This window comes from Tachysurus fulvidraco, chromosome 13 (assembly GCF_022655615.1).
Source record: "Tachysurus fulvidraco isolate hzauxx_2018 chromosome 13, HZAU_PFXX_2.0, whole genome shotgun sequence".
NCBI classification, from domain to species: domain Eukaryota; kingdom Metazoa; phylum Chordata; class Actinopteri; order Siluriformes; family Bagridae; genus Tachysurus; species Tachysurus fulvidraco.
In genome coordinates this window covers 7,431,296-7,458,185 of record NC_062530.1, presented here as the reverse complement: position 1 = coordinate 7,458,185, position 26,890 = coordinate 7,431,296, and the positions used below count along the sequence as shown (strand labels likewise).

The 26,890-nt window shown below is 40.0% G+C and overlaps 2 protein-coding genes across 2 annotated transcripts in view; both read right to left on the bottom strand.

Annotated features, from left to right (window-relative positions):
* The window catches only part of abcc5 (ATP-binding cassette, sub-family C (CFTR/MRP), member 5), a 31,227-nt gene extending 10,043 nt beyond the window's left edge, over positions 1 to 21,184 (bottom strand). Inside the window, exons 1-17 of the mRNA XM_027142715.2 lie at positions 21,072 to 21,184; positions 19,532 to 19,704; positions 12,891 to 13,039; positions 12,212 to 12,367; positions 8,848 to 8,992; positions 4,921 to 5,154; positions 3,867 to 4,040; positions 3,610 to 3,757; positions 3,376 to 3,524; positions 3,184 to 3,291; positions 2,707 to 3,048; positions 2,463 to 2,534; positions 2,232 to 2,356; positions 1,870 to 1,942; positions 1,404 to 1,607; positions 1,109 to 1,252; positions 379 to 475 (exon numbers count right to left, since the gene is read on the bottom strand). Coding sequence (XP_026998516.1) covers positions 379 to 475; positions 1,109 to 1,252; positions 1,404 to 1,607; positions 1,870 to 1,942; positions 2,232 to 2,356; positions 2,463 to 2,534; positions 2,707 to 3,048; positions 3,184 to 3,291; positions 3,376 to 3,524; positions 3,610 to 3,757; positions 3,867 to 4,040; positions 4,921 to 5,154; positions 8,848 to 8,992; positions 12,212 to 12,367; positions 12,891 to 13,039; positions 19,532 to 19,651 — 2,440 coding nt within the window. The 5' untranslated portion in view covers positions 19,652 to 19,704; positions 21,072 to 21,184. The remainder of the gene's footprint in view (positions 1 to 378; positions 476 to 1,108; positions 1,253 to 1,403; positions 1,608 to 1,869; positions 1,943 to 2,231; positions 2,357 to 2,462; positions 2,535 to 2,706; positions 3,049 to 3,183; positions 3,292 to 3,375; positions 3,525 to 3,609; positions 3,758 to 3,866; positions 4,041 to 4,920; positions 5,155 to 8,847; positions 8,993 to 12,211; positions 12,368 to 12,890; positions 13,040 to 19,531; positions 19,705 to 21,071) is intronic.
* A 1,257-nt stretch (positions 21,185 to 22,441) lies between these two features.
* Positions 22,442 to 26,890, bottom strand: rpl35a (ribosomal protein L35a). Its single transcript, XM_027142608.2, has 5 exons — positions 26,800 to 26,890; positions 26,048 to 26,095; positions 24,937 to 25,089; positions 23,864 to 24,008; positions 22,442 to 22,526 (listed from the first exon to the last, which is right to left on the bottom strand). The coding sequence occupies exons 2-5, from the start codon at positions 26,056 to 26,058 to the stop codon at positions 22,503 to 22,505; spliced, it is 333 nt and encodes a 110-aa protein (XP_026998409.1). The 5' UTR covers positions 26,059 to 26,095; positions 26,800 to 26,890; the 3' UTR covers positions 22,442 to 22,502.

Genomic DNA, 26,890 nt, shown 5'->3' with positions numbered 1-26,890 from the left:
CATATCTCCATGTTATAGCAAACTATCAGTTTCAGGATTCAGATTTAAAACTGAAGTGAGCATGGCCATTTCCAGATTTTTTTTGTTGTTAAACATCTGCTAGTAATCAACAGATTATTTACATGATCTACTGTAAACAACGTGGTAAAACAATGTCAGGAAAAATTCCTAAGTCTAGGGAGCTGTCGGGGTCACGTTAAGTAAGTCACGTTCGCAGGAAGTGATCAGTGAGTGAACTTTTAGTTATCTCGCAAAACGATCGTTTTAATAGTTAAACAAACAAACAACAAAAAAACGAAACAAAATAGACATTTGAACATATAATTTTAAGAGACGGATTGAGGATGAGACTGATACTGATGATAGTGCTTCACCTACCGTTGTCCTTGCTGGGAGGTTTCTCCTTCTTCACGGATCCTGCCTTGGCATTCTCACTTCGTTTCTTCAAAGAACTCTCAGCCTTCTTGTTCGGCAACTATTGAAATAATATTAGCGAGCCTTGGAATGTCACGTTTACCTCAATCACGGTTTATCAGTGTGAGTTTTACAGACATTCTAATGGTAGGAGATGGTAGGGAGTTCAAATAAAAGCTGATATTTGAGGTATCATTTAATCATATCATTTTTGTGGATCACACCATATCTGATAACCGTTAGCGGTAAATTCTGCCTGCAAAGCTATAGATCATAATAGATTCCATAGATCATAACAAGAACGTTTTTAATTGTTATTGTATATTTGGACATACATACTGAACAACCTGCTGAAATCTAGGTCTGGATGGCAGGAAGACATGCGAGGTGTCTGTAAAGTTCCTATTCATGCACTGCTATAGGTCTTGCATTTTCTTTTAGTGAGCTTAAAAGGTGAAGAGATTTCTGGACTATGTAGATTATACTGTATGTAATAGTTTAAGTCTCCTGGGATACATTAAAGGTGACATCAGTGTGAGTACAGAACATACGTATGTTTATAGACATGTTGTCACTAAACTGCAGTAATGTTGCTTTGCTTTTCTGAACAACACACACAGTTATGAATACCTCGAAGGTACGTTATGTCTATGAGGAAGCTCTTGTCTCTTTGGAATCTGTCAGCGGGTCATACCTCTATAAATGGATTGTCTCCGAGCTGCAGGTTGTTAAACATGGCTGCGTAATCTCCGTTCAGATTCATCAGGTCTTCGTGGCTACCCTTCTCCGTGATGCTTCCCTCTCGCATAAAGATCACTTCGTCGCAGTCCACCAAGTACTTATTTAAAAGAACGTTGCCATGTACGATTAAACCGTAGTGTTTTTATTAAATTATGACAAGAGTGAAAAGGCTGAGAATTCACAATTACTATACAATCAGGAAGCCTAGGAGCTGACAGATTCTGTTTGAAGACGAAGTTTGCTCCTACCTGTAGCTGGTGGGTGACGAAGATGACCGTCTTGCCTCGCAGCTGCTTCTTAATCGCATTGTTAAAGATGTGGTTGCCCACATGGGCATCTAGAGAACTGAGGGGGTCGTCCAGGATGTAGATGTCCCTGTCACTGTAAAGCGCCCGAGCCAGACTTATCCTCTGCCGCTGACCTCCGCTCAGGTTCGCCCCTCGTTCACCAATCTATTGATCAAGAAAGAAAATTTAGATGCAGCTACAGAGTAACTTTTACTCTCCATAATGTACTCATTCCTCATATTAAGTACTATTAAGTACCTCCATCTGAATTCTTCAATCTGATTGGTCAAAATGAGATAATATTTTAAATAAGCTGCTTTTTTTAAACCAATGACTGCGGTGGTACAAGAAGAAATAAAATTTAAAAAGTCGTGTTTGTTTTTTCCCTTACTTATTAACATACAGTAAGTTTGCCTAAACAGCTTACCTCAGTCAGGTCAGCGTTAGGAAGTATGGCCAAGTCCAGTCTCAGAGAACAAGCACTCAAGGCTGCCTGGTATCTAAGGCAACCAAAAACAGAGTCTTATTATGGGATGGAGAGAGAGCTGCTAACCCAGCAAATGACAGAAAGTCTCTTAATGAATTGCTGCAGTTAAAATATAGACAGTGATGCAGCAGCGAAACTATAAGAAGCTGCCATACAGAGGGTACAAGTACAAGGTTTCTGTCCGACATAATGACAGCTCCATTTCACACATGGACAACTTATCTGCTTAAACAAAATAAAATAATATATATATACTTTTTTACATAAAATCCCTTAAAAGAAGCCTGCAGACTGAAACTCACCTTTCTTCCTCATAATCCTTCCCGAACAGGATGTTGTCACGAAATGTAGCGTTAAAGATCCATGCTTGCTGGGCCACATATGCAAAATTTCCATCGACTGCCACTGTTCCTTCTAGAAGAGTCATCTAGTTGATGAACAGAACAGAAAGGAACAAAACATAGTTTTATCCATGTCCTGGTACAGTCTGTTTGAATCGCTGGTTATGACTGAGTAAAGACCGAAGCAGTTACCTGGCCAAGGATGGCAGAGATGATCGAAGTCTTTCCGCTGCCAACACATCCACAGATACCCACCAGCTTCCCCTGCAGACGGCATGGTGAAAATAAATACATGTTTAAGACGAGGATGTCTTCATTGTTGTATTGCATGCGTGTAAAAAATTTGCAACAATAAAAAAAAATCTATCGATATCCTCCTTTATAAAGTGCCACTACTAGGAATTTGGGCTTTGTATAATATATATCAAATTTAGACCTTCTGTATGGTGAGGTCGATACAGTGCAAGGTTCTCTGCAGCCGTTGGCTAATGGTGGGTAAAGGCAGGGTTTGATCGTCTTCTCCTGAGGACATGTCTGTGAACAGTTGTCTGTGGTGCTCCTCCTCCACCATCCCACAATGGTTCGAGTCGTCTTTGTGGTATCGTCTCTTGCGTGCCACTCTCTGACTCAGCCCAACGTAGGGCGTGCCACGTGGTGTAGGCTGGGCGCTGTGCCCGCCCGTCTCCCAGGCAAAACTCGCACCACTCAGTTCCACAGATATGTGAGAGCTCTGTGGTCGCTCACAAATTGTCCTAACCTCAGCCATCAAGAGAACACTCTGGAACATCACACAGATGTAGACGTTAGAAAATTTCTATCCTCCCTATATGTATATTTGTACTCATTAAAATCCAAACCTGCGGCAAAAAGTAAAGATATTGAATTTAAAGGAACGAGGAAGGACAACACTCACCTTGAACCTCTCCAACGCAACAGATGCTTCAGAAAGGGACTTGACTGAGAAGGGAGTGACTTTCAGAGCAAAGGTCATGGCATTGAAGACGGTCACGACGGTAAATGCCTGAAGAAGGAGGGAGGCTCAGCTTAAAAAGAAACCTCAAGACAAGTGCTTTGTATTTGCGTTTACAAAAGTGGGTTAACAGACCTGGGCAGCAGTGAGGTCATAACCTAGCAGCATATGGGTTGAAAAGGTTGCAACACTAGCAATCACCACGACGATGGGAGCCACACCAACGGTAATACTCTGGAAATATCCTGTTCGCTCCAGGTTCTGCCTTTCTTCATCTCTTATTCCTGAAAGATTACATTCGGGGAGTTTTGACTAACTGCAATTCCAACAACAAAATAAACCCCCAAAAAAACCAAAAAACGCCCTTACTTCGCAGAACTTGGGAAAAAGCCTTCACCCAGGCGTACATCTTAATGAACTTGATGTAGTTCAGGATCTCGTTCATTTTTTGAACACGCTGGTCAGTTATGGCGACTCCCTTCCTCCTAAAGTAGGCAGTGAGTCTGGAGCTGAACATCTACAAAAAAATGATTTGAACAGAAAGAAATGAAAAATTACGATGCAAAACTTTTTTTTTTTTTTCAAAAAATCATGTTTCTGCAAGACTTCAGGAAACTGCCGCTCACCATGGTAGGGTAGAAGAGGATGAACACAGCAGAGCCTAGTAGAGATGTGGGTCCAAGCACTGAGAGATTGTAGGCCATTCCTAACACAGCCACAAGGGGGCCTCCTGCCAGCAAGCTGCCCATGGCTGCCGCCTCAAACATGCGTTGGCCGTCGCTCGAGCACATGTTGATCAGCTGGAAACATTGGTGCGTACGTATTTATATTGTAGAACATTTCACTATTCATGCCACGTTCGCTTGTGTGCAGATTTCTGGATTTTTATTAGGGTGACATTCGACCTGACTGACCATCTACAGTTTCCAGCTGGGTGAGCTAATAAAGAACAAAAAAGTGTTGGGATTATACGTTGTGCTGTCACAAGCCACCGGAACAACTTCAGTACACCTCGGTAGTGACTCTACAAGTCCCTGAACGTGGATGGATAAATCATATTTTTACAAACCACATTCCCTCATTTGGTGTTTAATGGTGGTGTCGCTCCGACGTCTCAAATTAGTCTTCGACTGGGTTACAACAACCCGGTGACTGTGAAGGTAATAGCAAATGATTTACATACACTTTCATACCATTCACAAGCCCTTGTCTTGTGCCCTGAGGATCAGGATGGGGGTAGGTTTCTACTGGAATAGACAACTCTTATCAAAATAAATATTCTATCTCAAACCTTGGCAGCTAACGACTTTATAGTGCAACAGAAGCACAGTTTTTCCTTTAACATGCCACCCATCTTTAACTGTGATACTAACAGGTACTGCAGTGACGGAATTCTCCTGGCGATGCCTTTAGATACCTTATCCTGTGACTCCTTTTCCATCCACACTAGGTTTTAGTCATTTGATAGCCATTCATCAAGACTCTGGCCAAGTTTCTGACCACGGCACTGATGCTGACTGGCTGTTTTGGATTTAGTGAGGTAATGGATAGTAACCGATGGGTCGCCTAAAAAGTGATCTAAATTTTACGTGGATCTTTTAAAATGAGCGATTGGTGGTGAATTTATTAGGTAGGTGTACGTAATAAACTAGCGAACGACGGATGCTGTGCAGGACTCACCTCTCCGACAGACTTCTCGCGCAGGCTTCGGAGGTGCAGGATCTTGTGGAAGGCCATGGTGAGGATGGCGCCGCGCAGGCGAGTACCCGTGCGGTAGTTGAGTGCCCAGGTGAGGGCAAGTGACCAGGAGCGCAGAAGCTCAGCGCCCAGCATGCCGAGCACCAGCAGCAGGCCATATGGCAGATCGGGCTCACTTTTCTGAGTGTACTCCAACAACCGCCTTACCACAAAGGCCTATAGAGAAAGGGAGGACGAGCAAGGGGGCGACAGGACACAGCACGCGTGACTGAGGGCACACATGCACACACGCCTCCTTTCATCAACAGTCCTACCGTCATTCCTCACTTCGCATTCCTTAATCTTTCTAGTTATCCTATCCAAAGTGCACTAGATATCGTTTATCGGAGTGCACTAGATGCATGGTTGAGAAGTGTACTGAATGGTGTTCTAATCGTTTAAAGAAGTCAGTGAAGATAAAGCAACTTCTACTGAGAAGAAATGGCAGCCATTTTGAGATTGTGTTCTAATCGTTTACCTTAGGTGGCCCTTTTCTCTACCCTTTGAAAAGAACAAGAGAGACAATGAAACAGCACCAATAGCGCTAGGTTTTTTTTGGACAAATAAACATTGCACAGCTAACAACATGTTATTACAGACATCCCTTGTTTTTTTTTTTGGCGGATTCAAAGGCATTTTACCTACAGTCACATCAGGCTGGGATACAGGACGGAGACGCACTTTTGTTTTAATACCTGAAAATCAATATCAGTTAAAATCAAAAAAATTAGGAGCAAAGAGCATATAGGTATAGGGTACAAGAACAAGAACAGTAACTTCAGCATAGCACAAATACCACAGACACGCATCTTCCACATCACACAGAGGCATTCAGGAGATCTCATCATACATAATGAGAACATTTGCCACCATTCACAAATGGTTCGTCACAGCAGCAAGATTTTATTTAAAAAAAAAAGAAAAAAAAAAAGAAAAAAAAAAAGAAAGAAAACAAACAAACAAAAAAAATTGGATGTTTCAAATTGAATATGACATCCATGATGCACATTCATGAGACAATAAAAAACATGTACCAGGAAATCAAAATGTACAAGATGCAGAGAAAAGAAATTTTAAAACGCGAACAATTTAAAAATAAGTCAAAGGTATTCCAATCTCTCATCGGAGCAAGAGTCATTTGTAATTTGTTGTAACAGGATTTGCGTATTTGTCACGATACTTGTCTTCTTGTCTACTTGCGTTCGGCTCGGTGGAACAGCTCTTTAAAAATAAAAAATAAAAAAGAAAGGAAAAAAAAAAATAAAAAATCCCCATAAACGACATTAAAAAAAATAAAGGTCACTGAAGGAGTCCACAGATGATGCGTTCAAAGAATTCTCCAACATACAAAGAAAAATGAAATGAGATTTAAAATGCACCGGGGCATCTCTCCAGTGTAAGAGCTTATCAGTCCAAATAAGACTTAACTGTAGAACACAAGTCCTGTTTCATCGTGATTTATTTATTTATTTTCGTTTCTGCGTGGCTTAAATTAACAGTCCATTCGCGTGCGGCTAAAGGATCGGACATGGGGTCCACTTCGAGCACAAATGACACGTTAGACAGCTTAAAGCGTAATTCATTTCCAAACCAGTGACATTTCTGCTGGATCAAATCAAGAAACAATTTTGGATGTGAGAGCAAAATAGAGATACGAGATTGTGGTGAGAGATTATCAGAAAGGGAAGAGAGACAGAGAGAGATAGAGACAGATGGGGAGGAGGGGGAATATAAAAAAAAAAGGAACATAAACTCTTGATCCAGCCCTGCATAAGGAAACTTGCCCTTACCTCGCGGGCGTCATCACGTGTTCTGTCTGCCAGTGTTCACTCCGCTGGTAAAACCGACACCCTGTGGAATCTAAAGAATAGCCTCTGTCACATGTCTCTCACATGGGGCCACAGCCACATCTGTCCCCCAGAGCAAACCCCCCAACCCAACCCACATCCTCCCTTTATTAGCCATCTTCCCAAAAAATCATGTCGCCTAACTCAAAAAGAAAAAAAGGGAAGGAAGGCTTGCTTTAGCTAGATATCATTTTACAATGAGTTAGGACTCGAAAAAGACATGTCCCTGAACAAATCTATCTAGAATGAGCAGAAGTAATGGAGACCAGCTGCTGCTGATGTAATGCTATATACTGTATATAAGTCATCTGGGATTTGGGGTAAAATCTGGAGTCCTCCAGAGGGTGAGGAAGGCAGAGACTTGCCGTGTCACCATGGAGGGACAGTGACAGAAGCTCTCCTTGTAAAGCCAGTTAGCCTATCCTCCTGACGCACCTTTGTGTACACTAGTGCTTTTGCATCGGTGCCATACAATCCAAATTTGTGACACAAAGCAGTAGTGGATAGCGATACAGCTTTCTTAAAAGTTCAAAAAGAATGCCCTACGCTCTCTGCTTAGTCGGACTCCAAAGAAGAATTCGGTTGTTTCACTTCTGGGCACTTCATAACACTTAGCCGGTAGTTTGGAAATATCTGCAGGATTAAAGTATGAATTAAAGTAGCATCGATTTTTTTTTTTTTATTCCAGGGTTTCAGGGTGGAATCCAAAAAAATGTCAAAATGTGATGTGAAAAAAGAGCAAAAAAAAAAAGGATCGATCAGATTATGGACGTGGGCGTTACGAATTTTCATTTTAAACCTCGCAGACACAAGTGGATACTCCCCTTACCCGAATGTAGTAATCTTTACGTTTGGAATGTTGCTAAGACGATGACATATTTACAAAAGATAGAAAATTGCACCAGTTTAGGAACGTTTATGGAAACACTTTGGAGTAATAATTATGGAGTTAGAAGGAATCCTTAATTGTTGGATAAATTCATCTTGACGATCGAGTAAAAAAAAAAAAAAAAAAAAAAAAAGCATTTATTAGGTGACTACATTGTGGTAAGGGATAAAGCTGTGTGGGTTTTTTTTTTTTTTTTTTTTGCCAGAAAATTCAATGACATGCTCTTAATGCCATCAATAATCACAAACATCTGAATATATCTTAGGTCATCTCAGCAAACAGGCATTTCTGAGATAGATAAAAAAGGGTTGACCTAAACATCTGGTGTACTCACCGATGCCCCAGAAAGTGCTGTGAAGAACCCAGAAGTAAAATAAAATGGAATTGCCCTTGAAGTGAGTAAGCCCTCCGTAACAACATATAACATATCTAGAGGGAAAGAAAAGTGGAAAACTTTCCAGGAATACAATATAACTTCATATTCAAATTCTTATATAAATGCATGAAAGTGCATGAAACTCTTTTTTTTTTTTTTTTTCGGGGGGCTTTGGGGAACAATGTAAGTGTGATTTTTAAAAATCCTACAAAGAAAGAAACCTGTGATGGAACTAAGAAAACTTCATAATTAGACATGATAATAAAACATTTACCTGGCAGCTTGGAAAGGAAAAAAAAAGCGGATAGAAATCAAGTAAAATAAAAAAGATAAATAAATAAAACAAAAATGAAAAAAAGGCCGCAGAGATTTTGTATCTAGGTAATTATACAAGCTAAAGTAAATCGTATTAGAATCCCAACATGTTGGTTTTGATATGTCTCCTTTAAAGCACTAAATAAATAACACTACATATAAAAAGACCCTTTATCGGTAAATGTATTTTGGCAAATTTTGGCAACCACATTTTAAACACAGTAACAGTAACAGCTCTGGTAAATCTTTACAACACATTCCTATTTCATCCTATTCACCTTCCATGCCCCAGGAAAGCACTCACCTTTGCATTTGACCTGAAGGGGCAGGCTTCGGTCAACCTCAGAGCTAATAATATATAGAAAGAGAGAGTGATAGACAGCAAAAAGAAAGAGAGGAGAAGAGAGAAAAGGAGAGGCAAGAGCTGAGATGGTGTTACTTACTGGGCCGCTGAAGCCTGCCAGCTGAGTGACCATGAGGCACAGGATGGACAGCAGCAATCGAGTACGACAGAACAGCCAGGCCACACGGTGGAGAGAGGCCTGGTCCCCTCGCTCGTTCAGCTCCTTCTCCCAAAGTCCAGACAGCCTGCACGCAAACGCAAACACAAACACAGACGACATAAACACGCAACCTTCTTCCATCTACTGTCCTCATTTAAGTGAGCCAAGACAGTCTGGGGCCATTCTTTAATCATCTGTGGACATTATTGCCCCCTTTCCACCGGAAAGAACTAGGTGCTGGTTCAGAGCTAGCGCTAGTGCTGGTTCAAAGTTGGTTCCACTGGCGAACTTTCTAAGAACCGGTTTGCCTTTCCACCGGCTAGAGAGCCATCACATTTACATTTACATTTACAGCATTTGGCAGACGCCCTTATCCAGAGCGACGTACATAAGTGCCGAGTGTGACGTCACTGTATACAGGTCACGTGTCCCAGCAACTTTAGCGCAGCAGCGGCAAACACAAACACAACAACAATGGCGGATGTTGATTTACTGTTAATGCTCATGGCTTTACGAACCTACATTGGCATCCAAATGCGGCGAATAAAACGTGTAAATGCAGCTCCATGTAATCTGTATAAACGGAGGTTGTAATCGATAAAGTACATAACGTTATTTTATCGTTAACACAGAAAAAAATTTAGCATTAGCATGTAGCTACCTACTATCATGTGTGCTGATAACTGATCATACTGCGGTAAAGTAAAAGTGTATTAAACATTAATATACTTAAGGTACATTATTAAATGCGCTAACAGTAGCCCCGCCCACAGCCCCTGACGTAAGCGGTTCTTAAGTCTAGACCAGCAACGTTTTGGTGCTACTTAAGAACCACTTTTCCTGGTTCAGAGCCGGTGCTTTGACTGTCGAAAAAGAGAGAACTGGTTCTAAATTAGGCTCCGAACCAGCACTCAAATTGCCTCGGTGGAAAAGGGGCACATGAGACCTTCAATTTTCAAGATCTGCAATGTGCATTGGTGTCTAGTTTAAATGTCCTAGCAGGACTAAACTCCAGATGTTCAAAAATAATAGAGACAGCAAAACAAAATTCCATTTTGGCAACCAGAAGAGATTATTTGCTGTTAGCAAAAAAAGTCTGACAGCAGATTATTTAGAATTATTTTTGTAAAGAATTAAGTAACAGCAACAGTGGAAGGTTTTTTTTTTTTCAAGTTAGTGTTGGACAGTCAGACAAGTTGGAGTTAGACAGTTGGAGAGGTTGGAGTTAGACAGTCGGAGTTCGAGTTAGACTCCAACACATATCACAGAATAAAGCTCATAAAAGCAGAGAGTAGAAAGTTCTTCATTTCAAGGCAGACTTTTTCATTTCCCTATTTAAATGTAAACAATTTACTGATTTGATGTTTGCCATGTTAGCTGCTTCGAATAAAAGTTCAGATGTTCCTCATGTCTCAGCTCTTCTACTGAAGCATATGTTCAGATGACACTCTGATGAGTTTATCATAAGCTTCTGCACAGATTGTGGAGTAATTATAGCAAATAAAAAAGGACAAACCAAACAGTAAGAATCTCTTTCAAAGATTTAAAATTTCACCCAAGCTGTTGTTAGTAATAGAAATCATAATGAAAATGATTGTGTTAAATTAGAAGCACTAGTGCTCTCAGACTTGAGATCCTGGTCATGGAGAATTCCTTTGTGAGAAGGAGACACACATTTAAAGAAAGCCAACACCACTCCATCGCTGCAACAGACCAGTTTAAGCTTGCCGAATAACTAAACCCTAGACAAGCTCACTGCGTACAGTATATCAGGAGGTTCAATTTTATAGGTACTTGCATGCCTGGCTCCAAGAGCACCAAGGCTGACGCACTCCCCTGCATTCACAAGGTCAATCCCTGCCCACATCAGGCCATCCTTAAAAATATTCTTGTTTGCCGTAACTCGACCGACCCTGTCAGTTTAGGACTGACTTTTTTTTTTTTTTTTTTTTGCTTTAAGTCCGACCGACTTGCTGGTTGTTTTTTTTTTTTACTCTTCAAACAACTAATACAGAAGCAATAAAATAATATAAATTATATTTTAGTAAGTATTGTAAATATATAAATTGCCTAGGCCTACATACAAACGAAGGCTTTTAAATAAAAACCCGTGACGTCATCTATGTTTACACTATTGGTTAGCGGATGTCACACTATGGCCTGTGTGTTCCCTTCGTCTCATTCTCTCATTCACTGTCAGAGTCGAGGGTTCACGCTCGGTAATGATGGCTGCGGCTGCAGTAAACAACATGTTCGCGGTCACCGTTCAAAGTCATATGGGTTCGGGCGCCATAATACATCTAAAAAAATTCATTATAACAGCTCGACACCGCTTTAACTTGGCATGAAGTTCTGGAAAAACTGTGTCCAGCATCAAAATGAGGTTTGCAATGATGCGCCCGAAGGCACGGGTTGAAGACCCAGTCAGTGACGTCACGATACGCTAATTTGTTTAAAGTCATACCTACGTAATCACCATCAGCAAAATTGTACTTTTTTTTTTACATTGAAACTTGGAAAAAAAAATATAGACCTACAGTACCTCTCTCTTTTTTTTTTTAACTGTTACTGCAAACCAAAATATTTTTAAGGATGGCCTCATTCTGCCACTATCACAGAGGTAGGAAATTATGGAGGTAACCCAACTGAATGTGTATTGTGGATATGATTCCTTCCTCGTCTGGGGTGAAATCAGGTCAGTGGGTTTATATCCTTAACCGCTAATAATGAGCACACATTTTTATATAGTTTCCTGGAGGATACGGTATAAACAGGGGAATCCAGTTAAACTCAGATTTATGCAGAGCTGCGAATCTTAATATCAACATGAACCCAAGTCTCAAGACTACGGAAATAATGTAACTAATGCTATGTTCACACATACGGCGACTTTATCACCACAAGTCCCCAGTCGCTGTACTATGAAGTCACCAATGGGTGTTCCTACTACTGGTTGTCATAGTAACAACTTTTATCAGTAGGTGGTGCATACGAGATGAAGGAGAAGACGTTTGTGTGCTATTTTGTAATGGATCTCACCAGCTCTACGATCTTTACACCTGTTTCTCTTCACTCTACTGTCACTTCCTATTTGCATAAAGTTCAACTTTTCTCAACTTTCTGGTGATGGTGGACATGCCCACATCTAATCTGCAACTCTCGCTGGTTCTCATGTCACCGAAAGTCATAGGCTTGCAGTGAGAATGAATAATCTCTGGTCGCTTCGTCACTGCCAGTTGGTACAGTATATGTGGAATGTAGTGTTAAGAGTTAACCGCATATGGGATGGAGATTTAATACTGACCGTTTGCTGTTGGTCTCACAGCTCTCCCACTGGGATATTTCCCAAATGTCCTCCAGCAGAAGCTGGCCTTTCTTGTGGGCTGTTTTGGCCAGTGGTGTGAGCCAGCTGAAGCTCATGAAGGAGAAGAGGCCGGCGTTGTCCACCGGGTGCTCGTGTCTGAGACAAATACGGACAGATAAACAAAAAAAGAGCTTTGTTATCTTAGATAGACTATGTTTCCTTTTTAAGACAAGGAATGTCTATGAAACAAGTTTCTTCCTGTTATGACATGCATTAAAGCAGCTAGAGACAGTTATAACAGCTGTTTTCTTCTACTGAATATAAAAAAATAAAAAAATATAACCAGTATACCAAAAAAGCCAAATGTCCTTCATCCACTGTGGGAAAATTTGAAAATCTTTCTATTAATGCTAAATAAACATCTGCTCGGAATGTTATGCTAAATCCATTTATGCCAAATGTGTTACTATAAAAACGCTGAACCTGTGATATGCCTTACAGCCCGAACTACTGTGAATATTAATCGACACCTTTGGACCAGACGGAAGCAAGAATTCAACTGTGCTGTTGGTGCAATGCAAGAAAACGATACACAAAACATTCATGCACAAAGTAGCAAAAACAAAAAAATGTTTTTTGGTGACCTTCGAAATAGCAATGCTGAATAGTAAAAGCTTACTTGCTGGTAGAGCGAAAGGGCTTAAGGACACCGACGCTGTGGTGGTACTTGCTTCGGCCTCCTTCCTCTTCCAGCTCTTTAGTGTGAGCGACGCTGCCTCCGTCCAACGGGAAGCCGCCTTCGGCTCGGCCTGCCGTCTCCAGAGCATCCTAACACATGCACGCACACACACATACACAGAGGTACGAGTCAGCGATTTCTGAGATAAAAAAATATCCTAGCATTTAACATTGCAAAACTGGAAAAAAGGAAGTGAGCAAGTATCTGTAAAGTGCTGGGGCAGATGTTAAAGGTTACAACAAACACCACGGATCAGTTCTCATAGGCAAAAAAGCTCACATGGCAAAAACTCGGTCTCGTCATAAGCACTTTTCAAAGGCTCATGATTTTTTCAGACACACACACACACACACACACACACACACACACACACACACACACACACACACACACACCAGACAATTCCTGTCTGGTTTAATAAACAAATCAACAATTTTTTACACCATCCTTTACACTGTCTTTCAGTTTTGACTTGATCGCTTGGCCAAAAACACAAATTCACACAAATTTCTAATTACCTCATATTTACTCCATCCCTCAAAATCCCTCTTCCTGTGTAGCATTGTGTGAGCTGCATGTTTGGAATCATGACACCCTGAATAGCATTTTAGATGAGAAGTGATCCGGATGAATCTAATTTTATTTGCTGAATTTATGTTGTTATCTACACTGACATATTTTCCTGTTTTCTAGTCAGTGGCTTTTGCATTTTAAGCTCTAAGCTTTCCTGACCTGTTAGCTACATTTGTTAGTTGTTTACACACATCTCTCTGTCGACTGTGTCGACTAAGAACAGCAGGACATGTTGTAACAGGGCCGGTTTCAGCCAGTTACTGTATATTACTTTGTGTTGTTACAAATAATAGGTGGGCAATTGGTGTTAGCTGGAATTAGCCGTATCCTCTGATGTGCTAGTAACAGAGACACAGGCAGCACTAAAATTGCTTTATAGGTTGAAAATGATCCATCGCACAATACATGGAGTTGTAACGACAGTTGAATAGATGTAATAGAATTATCTCGGTTAAGTTACGAGCATTCGTTAGCTGCTGCACAGCTATCACAAATTGAGAAAAGTAGGTAAACTTTTAAAAATGAATGAATGAATGAATGAATGAATAAATAAATAAATAAAAGTTTAAATCAGTACAGATTTAGAGCCTGTAAGCGTGTCGAACTGAAAGTAGCATGAAGCAAGCACTCACTCACTCATGTTCTACTGCTTATCCGAACTACCTCGGGTCACGGGGAGCCTGTGCCTATCTCAGGCGTCATCGGGCATCGAGGCAGGATACACCCTGGACGGAGTGCCAACCCATCACAGGGCACACACACTCTCATTCACTCACACACTAAGGACAATTTTCCAGAGATGCCAATAGACCTACCATGCATGTCTTTGGACCGGTGGAGGAAACCGGAGTACCCGGAGGAAACCCCCGAGGCAGGGAGAGAACATGCAAACTCCACACACACAAGAGGCGGGGGCAGGAACCGAACCCCCAACCCTGGAGGTGTGAGGCGGACGTGCTAACCACTAAGCCACCGTGCCCCCCATGAGGCAAGCAATGAAAAACTATTTTGTGTTGAAGGGACGGGGCTTTTTTGTGTTTGCTGCTACAGACAGATCATTGTCCATTGGCTGTAGCCTACCCATCCAATCAGAAGTTAGAAATAACCAGGTATTTTCTGTTCATTTCCCCCTATGGTTAAAAAAAAGAAAATAAAATCAAAAACTTAAAACAAAAAAAATATTCAAATAATAATAATAGCAAAGAACAAATTAACTAACAATCAGGTTAAATATGTCAGTCAGGTTAAATATGTTCAGTCAAGTCTTGATGGCTGAATAAGGAAAGAAAAACCTTTCACAAAGATGTTCCACACAGCCAGCCAGCCTGTGGAAAGAAACGTCTCACACTGCATCCCTCACACGCTGTTGATGAACTACTCTGACCAGAAGACACATAAGAGTGTGTCTGTAGAAGCGACAAAAATAAAGGGGTGATGCCGAGTAACCGGTCTCTGAGTAAAGGAAGAAAAAAATCGACAAGGTGTTAAAGATGTTACGATAGAAATGTGTTAAAAGGCGTGTATTAATACAAAGAGTCCTGCAGCTGACACTAGTGTCAGAGCTGCTGTTATACAACATTTCTCTTTATAGAAACAGGAACAGATTAAAGATCCGGACCACATACATTTGTGCATAAAATAAAATATTTAACAGGCCTAAAACAGGCCTTCTGTGGACACTGAAAAGAAAACGCCTGTTTAAAGTGTTTCATGGTCAGATTAAAAAGAAGAACCAGGCTCACGAGCTCATAATCTTTTAATCAAAGCAGGACTGGTAGCATTCTGTGCTTTAATACCTTGCATGCAAATAAGAAAGATCTATGAATCATGAACTCATCCATGAGTCACAGTTTCATCAAGTCAAACTATGGAACCCCCCCCCTTCCAAAAAAAATAAAACCCTGGGTATTTGATCCAACTGAGAAGCTCCTTGTATGATGACGATGCATAAAGTTTGCTGCAGAGTTCACTGACGTGATACTGCAGACTGTCTGGAATTTGTCACGCGCTGCATAAAGTCACAGCTTTGTTCCCCCTTGGTGAAGGGTTTCTCAATGTGGCAAAAGATGTCTCAAGCTGCATGCACCCTTCTGCTGCTGTTTTTCAGAAACGTCAGTCTCGCCAACGACAGGAGAACAATTGACGTGCCAATGATGATGCGACATCTGCATAAAACAGGCCCGGAGTGGCATATCAGATTCCAGCAGCTGAATATAAAGCAATGATATCTGAGCATGAAAGAAAAGATCTGCTTAGACAGGGAAATGTCATGAGGCAGTGCACACTGATCAGTAGTGTTTTAGCCTTTTCGTGACGATCGCATGCTTACAAGTGGGTTTGATTCCCACACTGTGCACAGAGTTAACATGTTCTGGGGACTCCAGGTTTCCTTACCGGTCCAAAGACATGCGTTGTAGGCTGACTATCATGTCTAAATGGTCCGTAATGTGTGATCAGACGTGCGAGTGTGTGAGAGATTGTGCCGTGATGAGGTGACAACCCACCCAGGATGTCCCTATATTTGTGCCTGATGTAGGCTCCAGTGTCCCTGTGATTCTATGTAAGACAAATCAGAATCAGAATCAGAATCAGAATCAAGTTTATGGGCCAAGTGCGTTTACACACACAAGGAATTTGGTTCCCGCTGTTTGACTCTCAAAAGTACAGACATAAATAACACCTCAAAACTTTTTTTTGCCTCAAAACTTTTCATGTAATCCCAGACAGACTTGATGATGTTGAGATTAGGGCTCTGTTGGGGCCAAACCATCACTTTCAGGACACCTTGTTCCTCTCTACGCTGAAGATAGTTCTTAATGATATCAGCTGTGTGTTTGTGGTCATTGTCATTATACTGCTGCCTTCCTGATGGTATTACATGATGGAGAAGTGTCTGTGTGTATTTCATAGCATTGAGGACATCAATAATCCTGACCAAATCTCCAGCTCCATTTAGAGGAACTTGCAAGGAACCTCCACCATGTTTCACTGTTGCCTTCAGACTCTCATGCTTCCTGCTATAGCCAAATATTAAACATTTTGACTCATCAGTCCAGAGAACCTGCTGCCATTTTTCTGCACCCCAGTTCTTGTTTTTGTGCATAGTGAAGTCGCTTAGCCTTGATTCCATGTTGGAGTTCTGGTTTTTTAGCTGCGGTTTTTCCATGAAGCTTAGAATGTCAAATTATTTGCAGATATTTCAAAATGTATTTAACAGCGTACCAATCAACTAGATTATCTAGGGCAGCAAGAAACAAAGGAAAGGTGTAGAAAACAGTAGTGAGAGCAGCTCATGGGTATGGGTTAGAGACTGTAGCAGTGAGGAAGAGACATGAGGCAGAGATGGAGGTAGCAGAGATGAGGGTGTTGAGGTTCTCTTTAGGAGTGACGAGGATGGACAGGATTAGGAACGAGCACATCAGAGGGACGGCTCAGGTTGGATAGATTTGAGATGGTTTGGACATGGACAGAGGAGGGAGATGGTTATATTGGTAGAAGGATGTTAGAGATGGAGCTGCTAGGTAAGAGGTCAAGAGGAAGGATAAAGAGCAGATATATGGATGTGTTAAATGAGGACATGAAGGTAATTGGTGAGAGTAGAGGATGATGAGGATAGTTATGTGGAAACTGATGATTCGCTGCGGTGACCCCTAAAGGGAAAAGCCATAAATAGAAGACCAATCAACTAAATGTTGATTGCTAGACATATTGAAAAATTAGGCCATAACTGGAAAAAATGCTGTTAGAAAATCGCTCAGTTTTTCCTTGGGTATCGGCAGCAACAGAGGTGCGCTTGTGGTGGTAGAAGTAGTGGCTAAGGTTACTTTATCTGTCACGTTCAAGTAAATAGACATAAATAATTGCTTTGGCTGTCTGGCTTTTACAGCCGACTTGTGACTATCGGACAGCATATGAGATTTAACGGTGCTACCAGCCATCGTACATAGTGTTGTGGAAGTTTTGAGGTTCGAGAGAATTAAAGCATAAAAATATCACACCAACAGGCACGGGCCTCCATTATTGATAACACCAGCATTTTATAAACAGGAATAAAATGAAACAGGACATGTAAAACCAAAACATCATCCACCATTGGCTTAGAAGCATCGCCTGCTCATCTTCTGACCAAGCTAATCCCACGGGAACAAAAAAGGTCTCATGGGAAAGGTCTGATTAAAGGCAGTTTTAGGAAGAAACAACTGAAATCTCTAGTCACAATAACTACCAGCCATGGGAAATACAGAAGCCTAGAAGGACAGATTCATGTGTTCGTCTCTAAAGTAAAAATTTCCACTACAATAGCTTAAATACTTTTTTTTTTTACAACCACTGCAAAATCCTTCTCTGCATTGAGCAGCTGCAACAGGCTGCGATCATGGCCTAAAATCTTTGCCTTCCAGCCACATTTGCTGGAATTTACTCTCCCACATTTCTTTGCAAAATTTACTTTCTCTACATTGAAGTTCTAGCGCATTCAAGGATCATGCACGCGTGTAGGAATACAATTGAATGCTTTTTAATGCCATTCGAGGCCATCATTTCCGCAAAATTAATTTAACGGCGTTTGATGCTTTACAGTGACCTGCGGAAACCCTGCGTTAGCTTCGTCACCAGGTTGATTCTTCCTCTATTTCTTTCTCCATTGTTATTAACACAACAACGAAAGACACAGAGCTTTTCTCATCACTTGCAAACCAGAAAATACAAAATCCAGAAAACAGAAACCAATCATGGACATCTGTGAGCTCAGGTATGTGGAAGAGGGTAGTGTTTGCTTTCCTCTAGGTGTGTTACACTGTCCTGTGAAACAACATAAGCAGCAGCTCCAAAAATAATCGACAGACATTATGTCTCGCAGTAAGCATGTGTTAACCTGGCAGGTGACCATTTGAAGAAATAATTATAGATAGGGGTAGTTTTCCTTTATAAAAATGGAAAATTTACATAAACGCAAGGGCATGAATTCTGTACAGCAAAGACAGAAAGAAAGAGAGAGAGAGAGAGAGAGAGAGAGAGGGAAAAAAACAGGACATTTTGTATCCCTCGCTTTTCTGAATGAAAAAAAAAACGCTTTCTGCAGTGCAAGGACAGCTCCCTCCCTTCATAGTCTCTCAATCCCTCTTGTTCTCTTTTCTCCTTTCTCAAATGCAGTCACGTTGCACAGCCACCTTAAGCAAAGAAAAGGGGAGGGGGGGGGGGGGTCGACCAATCGGTTGCCAAGGCTGGTCTACGCATCACTGCAGCTCTGCAATTCCATTGGCAGTTAGAACAAGTAAGGGCAGGCTCATGTTATGTAAACAACTTAGCGCAGCAGAAAGCAAGCAGCCAATCAGGATCGGGCCGGGCAGCCCCAGTGGAATACTGAACGGTGGGGAGAGAGAAAGAGCGAGGTAGAGAGAGATAGGCTTGACAGTGCAAGACAAAGAGGAAAAAAGGGCAACACAAGACCCTCGCCTAACATGCTGACGTATCGCTGATTGGTGAAAGCAGACAACAATACGAGGGAAGGACGCGGTGTCCGAACACAAAAACAACAGCTGTATGTTATTTAGCACCATCATCCCACATCCCTAAAACTGACATTATAAACTGAGTATACATACAATCAGCATCATCATCCCACATCCCTAAAACTGATCATATAAACTGAGTATACATACAATCAGCATCATCATCCCACATCCCTAAAACTGATCATATAAACTGAGTATACATACAATCAGCATCATCATCCCACATCCCTAAAACTGATCATATAAACTGAGTATACATACAATCAGCATCATCATCCCACATCCCTAAAACTGATCATATAAACTGAGTATACATACAATCAACATTATCATCCCAGATCCCTAAAACTGACATTATAAACTGAGCAGACATACAATCAGCACCATCATCCCACATCCCTAAAACTGACATTATAAACTGAGCAGACATACAATCAGGCCTAGACATAAACATGGAAACATTTCAGGAGCCCAAGGATAGGAATTATTACTGACCTGGACGTTGGCGAGATGATAGTGGTCCACTTCGTTTGCTGGTAAAACCTCTCTGGAAGGAACAGTCCTGTATGCAGGACCTGCTGCCAGGCAATCTTTTCCCAAATCATGTTCTTTCATCTTCTATAAGCAACCATAGGAGCGCTTTAATGGCCTCTACTTTGAGCTTTGATCTACCCATGGCATCAGAGGAAAAAACAAAAAGTCATGTAAAGTAAAAGAAATCTGTTTATAACTAGTGTTTATGTAGATCACTTTTGGTTATTCAACTATCCCATGAATGCCCACACGTTAGTAAGATCCTGGAGAAGAATGACTACAAGTTTTACATAAACTATATACACTGACATTATAATAAGATGCATGTAAAAGGCCTAAAAAGATCCTTTTCTTGAGGCAAGGAGTATAAGATTAATATTACACAGTATACAAAATTCATCACAGTGTTTCGATTGCTCAAGTTTAGTTTCCTGATTTTTACAGAGCTCCAAAAAAAGGGATTTATTTACAGTTAAACCAAAAAAAGTAGCCTAAGCCGAAAACAATAATAGGAAAATTAGCCTGTGGTTCAGAATATGGGTTCATTTAGTATTTTACTCTTGGTAGAAAATCTACTCTTTTCACAAACTAGCTGGCTGACAATAACAAACTCCAACGCTCACCCAAGACCATATAAACATATCCTGTTTTCTTTCTCCTTCCTACATTACAGTATTTAATGACCTCCCATGGGACCCAACCAGGACAAGTGTATAAACACATCTAAAGGGAAGTTCCTACAGAACGAGCTTCATCGTTGACTTTTTTCCCTTCACGTAAAAAGAGCTGCACTGTTTAACGGCTGATGTAAACACTTGTAATCTGATGTGAACAAGAAATATGATGAATCTTGACTTTGAATGCTGTCCTTATTTACTGATAGGTTAAACCTTATGATCATGACCATGGACGCACTAACATGATTATCTGTTACACCGGTCTGATAAAATACAAGCTTTTATAGGGAAAAATATATTATAATATTTTTTATATATTATTAATTAAATTGTTATATTATAATATAAAAATTTAATTATTAATAATAATATATACAATATTATAATATAGAATTAAATATTAAATATAATATATAAAAATATTAAATTATATTCATTGTATTAATAATAATAATAATAATAATAATAATAATAATTATTATTATTATTATTATTATTATTATTATATTTTTGAGGATTTTATATCCTTAGAATCCGGTTGTTTTGTCTCTATCACTAGACAAGCATCAGATTAGATTATATAAACCTCAAATGCCTAAATTATTTTATATTATAATTATTATATAATTTTAGATAACAACCAGACAGCTGTTGTTTATTATTAAACCCCAGTGATATTATTCCTTGTATATGTCCTTGCATGTTTACATCTAAACCTACATTTTTATCTCACCAAAACATCTCCTTTATAGCGGATACCGTATGTTAAAACGCTTATATGTTGTTTCAGAATAAGATGTAAACGATTCAGCAGTTTACTTTACCTGTAAACGTCCCTCTTGCCGAGCTGCAGATTCGGAACAGTAAAAAAAAAAAAAAAACAACTGGCTTATAAAGCGTCCTAGCTGCGCACTTAAGACAGTATGCATGATGGGAAATGTAGGATTTGGAACTAACGGTTAGGTGTAAAGTTGACGACAAAAGACTACATTACCCATAATGCACTTCAAAACAGGAATTATCGCGAAAAAAAAATATGACGGTAAACAGGACGAGCTTGTGTTACATAAAATATCTTCCGTCTTTTTTCTTCTTCACGTCATTTATGTTATCTGATTTTATTTTTTCGTCACTCCGATAGAAAGAAATATTAGTGAGACTATGGTTTACAGTCAGTGTTTTATTATATTTAACGCTGTATTACTTGTGTATTTATGACTAACGCTATGGAAACTGGTCAAATTATTGTGTTTGTGAACAAAGAAACACCAAAATAATACAACACACACAGAGGAAAAGCAGTTGACCAACAAAACACCGACGTTTTTTTTTTTTTATTAGAGATTCATTTACGTTTGTTTAAAACTCGAGACTAAAATGTGCTTTAATTATAAAGTGCAGTGTTTGTAGCTGCAGGTGAACCTGGAAGATTTGCATTCAACACACTGGGTTTTTTTCTTCCCTGCTTTTAAACAACGCCTTGGGACATTAAATAAAGTGTCCCAAATCAGTCAGTGATCACAATCACAAGACAAGGTTGGAGTTGTTCCCAGACTAAACGTGTAAAGATCTAATCCAGACCCATACACACACAAAAGTCCCTGTGACTTCACCGTGCATGAGCACGTCTCCATTTGGGATCTGTATAAATCCAAAAAGGTGGCTGAAAAACCCCTCATTTTATTTTCATAAACTGGATTCAAAGAAAAAATTTTTTTTTATCATTTCAACGTAGTCAAGGTCCATAAAACAGGATTAAAAATGTATATGGTGAAGAAAGTCTGAATCAAACGTTGAGTTTTATCTGCGGTTTTTAATTTAAAATAAATGTTACCCATTCTGTTCTCTGAACTACTACGAAACCATTCTGAATGCCAGTTTACCGGTGCACATCTGCCCTCTGTGACCTCACAGACAACGACACCAGACTCCGACTCTCGCAAGTGTTTACATTAAACAAAAAGGAAAACAAAAACACATTTTGTAGCTGTTGTGGATTCCATTTAGTTATTTTGCTTAGTGTATAAAAGCCGGAACTCCATGAGCACCTTTACACACGTTGTTAAATTCTGCAACTTTTTTTTTTGTGATTCTTATTTACCACATTATTGCTCTTATTAATGGTCAAAACATTTGCCCACCTCTGAGAGTGGTACGTTTATGTCAACATAAAAAAAAAAGGCAGACAAGAATATTAATTATAATTATATTTAATAATCGTTAATTATAATTATAATTAAACTTCAGAACTCTCCTCACACTCGGGAAGGGTACAGCATCTGAAACACAAAAAAGGGCAATTTATTGTTATTTTACAAAAGTAATAGCAAATAATTTCAAACCACAAAATGGAAAAGAAATATAAATGACATTTTCTAACTAGATTTGTAAAGTTCGTCATGACAAACTTTGATGTTGGCTTGTCAGAGCAAGTTTTCCCAAAGGCTGGTATGCTAGGGTGCCAGTAATTAGGGAGGCACGTAGATATGAGCAGGCCACGTCATCCCAATACCCGTGAGGAAGCTCCCCTCATTGGTCTGAGTGTTTTGATATGTTGCGTGTCAATGTTGTAGAACGTTTTTCGATTTTGCATACATTGGGGACAGGGCAAACCAAAAGGCCAGTCGGTGCACCAATTTAAACCTTTGTTAAGAGTATCACCCTAAAGAAGCTGGCCTACATGAAGTTTGGTAAAAGTTTATAACGGTTGTCTATGGCAAAGGAGGCTGCTTAGAGAAGTACAAACTTTAGACCAGGGTCTATGACATATCCAATTTTGGTGGATGTGGCTCAAAAGCCCTCGGAGGAATAGCAATCTACACCCTGCTTGGAAAGTTTTACAATTCAGTACAACCACACCCTTCACTATTCAGACCCAACAGCATTTTGTAAAACATCCTACTCAAAGGATTTTTATCCCCAGCAAACTTAAATATTATGAAATTGTGCTGAGCAAAAATATGATTGAAATGCAAAGAAAATCACGTCTCCAGACTGAAGATGGACAAAATTAAATGGACATTATTATAACAATTGTTATTATATATATAACATTATAACCATTATTGAAAGCTTTTCCTTAATAAAATTGACAATGCTCTGTGAGGATTGTTACATTTACTTTCTAAAACCTTCCATAGCTCCTTTATCCAGGTGCTGCAAACTACACTGGTCACCGCCAATACCACTTCCTTTACTAATCAAAAACCAATAATACAATCGTATGTTTGTGTCAAAGGAGGAAATGCGTAGAAAAGCCACTAAACAGGACTACCTGGCTCTCTCTTGCACCAATTTTGCTATAGGGGATATTTAAAACTGGCAACGCATGAAGTAACAGTACTTTAAAGGTGTATATAAAGTGGCAAATAAATAGTCTACATCCATGAGCCCCAAATGCAAAGCATTTTAATGTGATGTGGCAAAATAAACGATTGTCAAAGTTTCAGCTACATCTTAAACAAATGAGAGCAGCTCGGCGGTTTGGTTTACTCAATGAACTTGCAAGTAAACAGGCACTTGGTGAACTTTACCTAACAAATTCATAAAACAGTGCGTGTAACATCAGCTAGTAAGCAACATGTGGCTTTTTTTTTTTTTTTTTGGATCCACTTACCACACGTATTCTGTGGCCGATGGCCTTTGGTGGCAGGTTGCTTGTGAACTTAGCACGCACCATTCCACTGTTACCATGAGCACGCATGACTTTACCCCAGATAACACGAGTCTTATTGGGCTTTCCACCTGGGGTGACTGTGGTTCTAAAGACAAAGCACAACAGGAAGGCATATTAGAACAATGGTATGAGATTTTAATTTGGTGCAACAAATAGTACATAGCTACTAATTAACTAATGATCCAGTAATTAAGCAGTAGTGTACAATGCCATGCAGATAAAACTCAACAGCTTACATTCACGTCAAACATTAAAAGAGAAGAGATCACGTTGATCTTGAAGATAAATGTGATTTTGACTGGCGTGGCTGGTAGTGAGCTGGTTTGTACATTTCTGAAATTGCTGGTGTGACTTGTCCCAGTCTCTCTCTGAAACTGAAAATGTGCATGCAGATTCATACCTACTGCACACTGGGTCCTCTGGGCAGATGCTGATATGTTAGAGGTGCCCAATATTACCCAGAATGGGCCAGTGGAGGTCAGATTTTCATAGCAACTGAGCAGAAGAAACACCTCACCGCATTTTGAAACCAATTAAACAGGTGGAATAAGATGTGGCTCCTGTTTAACTGAAACAAAATCTTGCATCCACACCAGCTCTTTGCAGATAAGATTGGACACATGCTGATCCAAAGATTTGAGGTTTTTTTTTTTAGTACTGGAAATCAACTTGTATTTAAAAAAAAAAAAAAAAAAAAAAAAAAAAAAAAAGTATTACTAAGTGCTTAGTTATTGGATTAACCCAAACCTCAATTAATTGCTAGACTAGGATCAGAGGGGAAAAGGGGCATTTATTTCAGTTACAGGGATCTCAGACTACAAGAAGTTGCCACCCACTGCTTTAGATGAGAATTTTTCTATATGATTTGGACCAGTACACTCAAATCTCTATTTGACTAGACCGATGGCTTGCACCATCGTCATGTCACGCTTGAGTTTGCTGACCTCAAATTATGATGGCTATCATAAATTACATAGATGTTTTTAGCTTGCACAGTATAAGTGCACACTTACTTTTTTGCCTTGTAGACATAGGCGCAACGTTTCCCCAGGTAGAAATCCACTTCATCGCGGCTGTACACACCCTCTACCTTGAGCAGTGCTGTGTGCTCACGTTGGTTCCTCAGACCACGCTTATATCCAGCAAAGATTGCCTTGCACCACAACCTAGGACATGACGGGCAAAAAGAAATATTAAATATTAAAAAAAAGGGCAAATCATTAACTACATTAGCACTGTGTACCTGTCTGGGAAACCTGTCTCAAACAAATATTGAAAAAAAGAAAAAAAAAAAATGCTTTTTTTGGGTACATAAACATACATAATTCAGCAATTTTACATTTGAAGCATTTTAAACTTATTAACCTTCAAGCATGCGTGCACAAAAAAAAGTCTGCCAGGACCAAACACAGCAGTAAAAAGACTCCCTGTGTATTGTTCTTATCAAGAAGCTTTATAAATAGGTGCATGATTCAGCAAAATGGACAAACTTTATCCATTTATGTCACAGGCGATCGAAATAGAGAAGAGGAAATAGGTACCAAACTGACATCAGTGGAGTGAAAAGACAACAATGAGGCAGGTGATTGTCATTGAGATAGATGATCCTAATAAAACAACAACTTATATACATGTCCTATTGTAAATGAGAATTATTTCACTAGGTTATAAATGTAAAAGTAGGCAGTGGGAATTTCAATGAAATAATAAAGTAACTATTTTTGAAGATTTTGGACCTACACTGAGACAAGGCTGACCCTGTGAGGATCCTGAGGCATCTATAGATTTACCAGCTCCAGTTAGACTCTGCTATACTAAAGAGATAAAAAACCAAGTGGTCTTTGAGGAGGACAACATCCTCCTCCTCAACACATTTGTCAGACTGTATATTTATAATCAAACCCTCCAGTGTCACCCATATGAGGATGAGGTTCCCCTTTGAGTCTGGTTAAAAAGTTAAGGTTTCTTCATTTACCATTTAAGTTTTTCATGCAGGGTTTTTAAGTTGGTGGACCTGGGACTTGAACCCATGACCTTGTGGTCAGTAGTCCAACACCTTAATGACTAGACCACACACATCCCTAAACACAAAGTCAAATATATTCACATGCAAGATCAAATCACCTTCCAGGCATTGTGAAGTCTTTTATTCCGGCTTCCCGTGCAGGAAATCTGAAAAAAGCAGAAGAAATAAAAACACCAAAGACGTTAAGAGTTTGTTATTGAGCAGGTTGTAATCAGACACAATAATAAACACACAACACAGCACACCAGACACAGCACACCAGACACACAGCACACCAGACACACACACCTGACACACAGCACAACACAACACACACAGACACACAGCACAACACACACAGACACACAAAACACCACACACCTGACACACAGCACAACACACACAGACACACAGCACAACACACACACCTGACACACAGCACAGCACAACACACACAGACACACAGCACAACACACACAGACACACAAAACACCACACAGCACGCGCGCGCACACGCCGCCGCCACCACCACCACACACACAAAACACACTGCTGAATCCTGAAGCGTTAACAAACTTCCTAACTTAATGATACAGTAGAACACTAATGACAGGTAACTGCACACAAATATCGCTAACTTTCCCGTAGTTTCTGCGCCAGTGGACTTTTTTTTATCTGCTCTAAACGTTTCACTGTCGGGAAGCTGCTCCACAATCAGCACTAAATCTCCACCATCTTCACTTTATACCCAACAAAAAGTACCGAGCTATAAACAGTAGACGTTTAACTACAAGCTGATAGAAATATCGCTGTAATATTTAATTCACATCATGTTTAAAAGTGTTATTTTGGAGCCGCTGTTAGAGTTTACCTGCTCAATACGGCAACAAAGATGGCGGAAAAGGGCGAGCGCAAGGAATTCTGGGTAACAAATCTGCACGAGAGGGTGTCTGAAAATACGC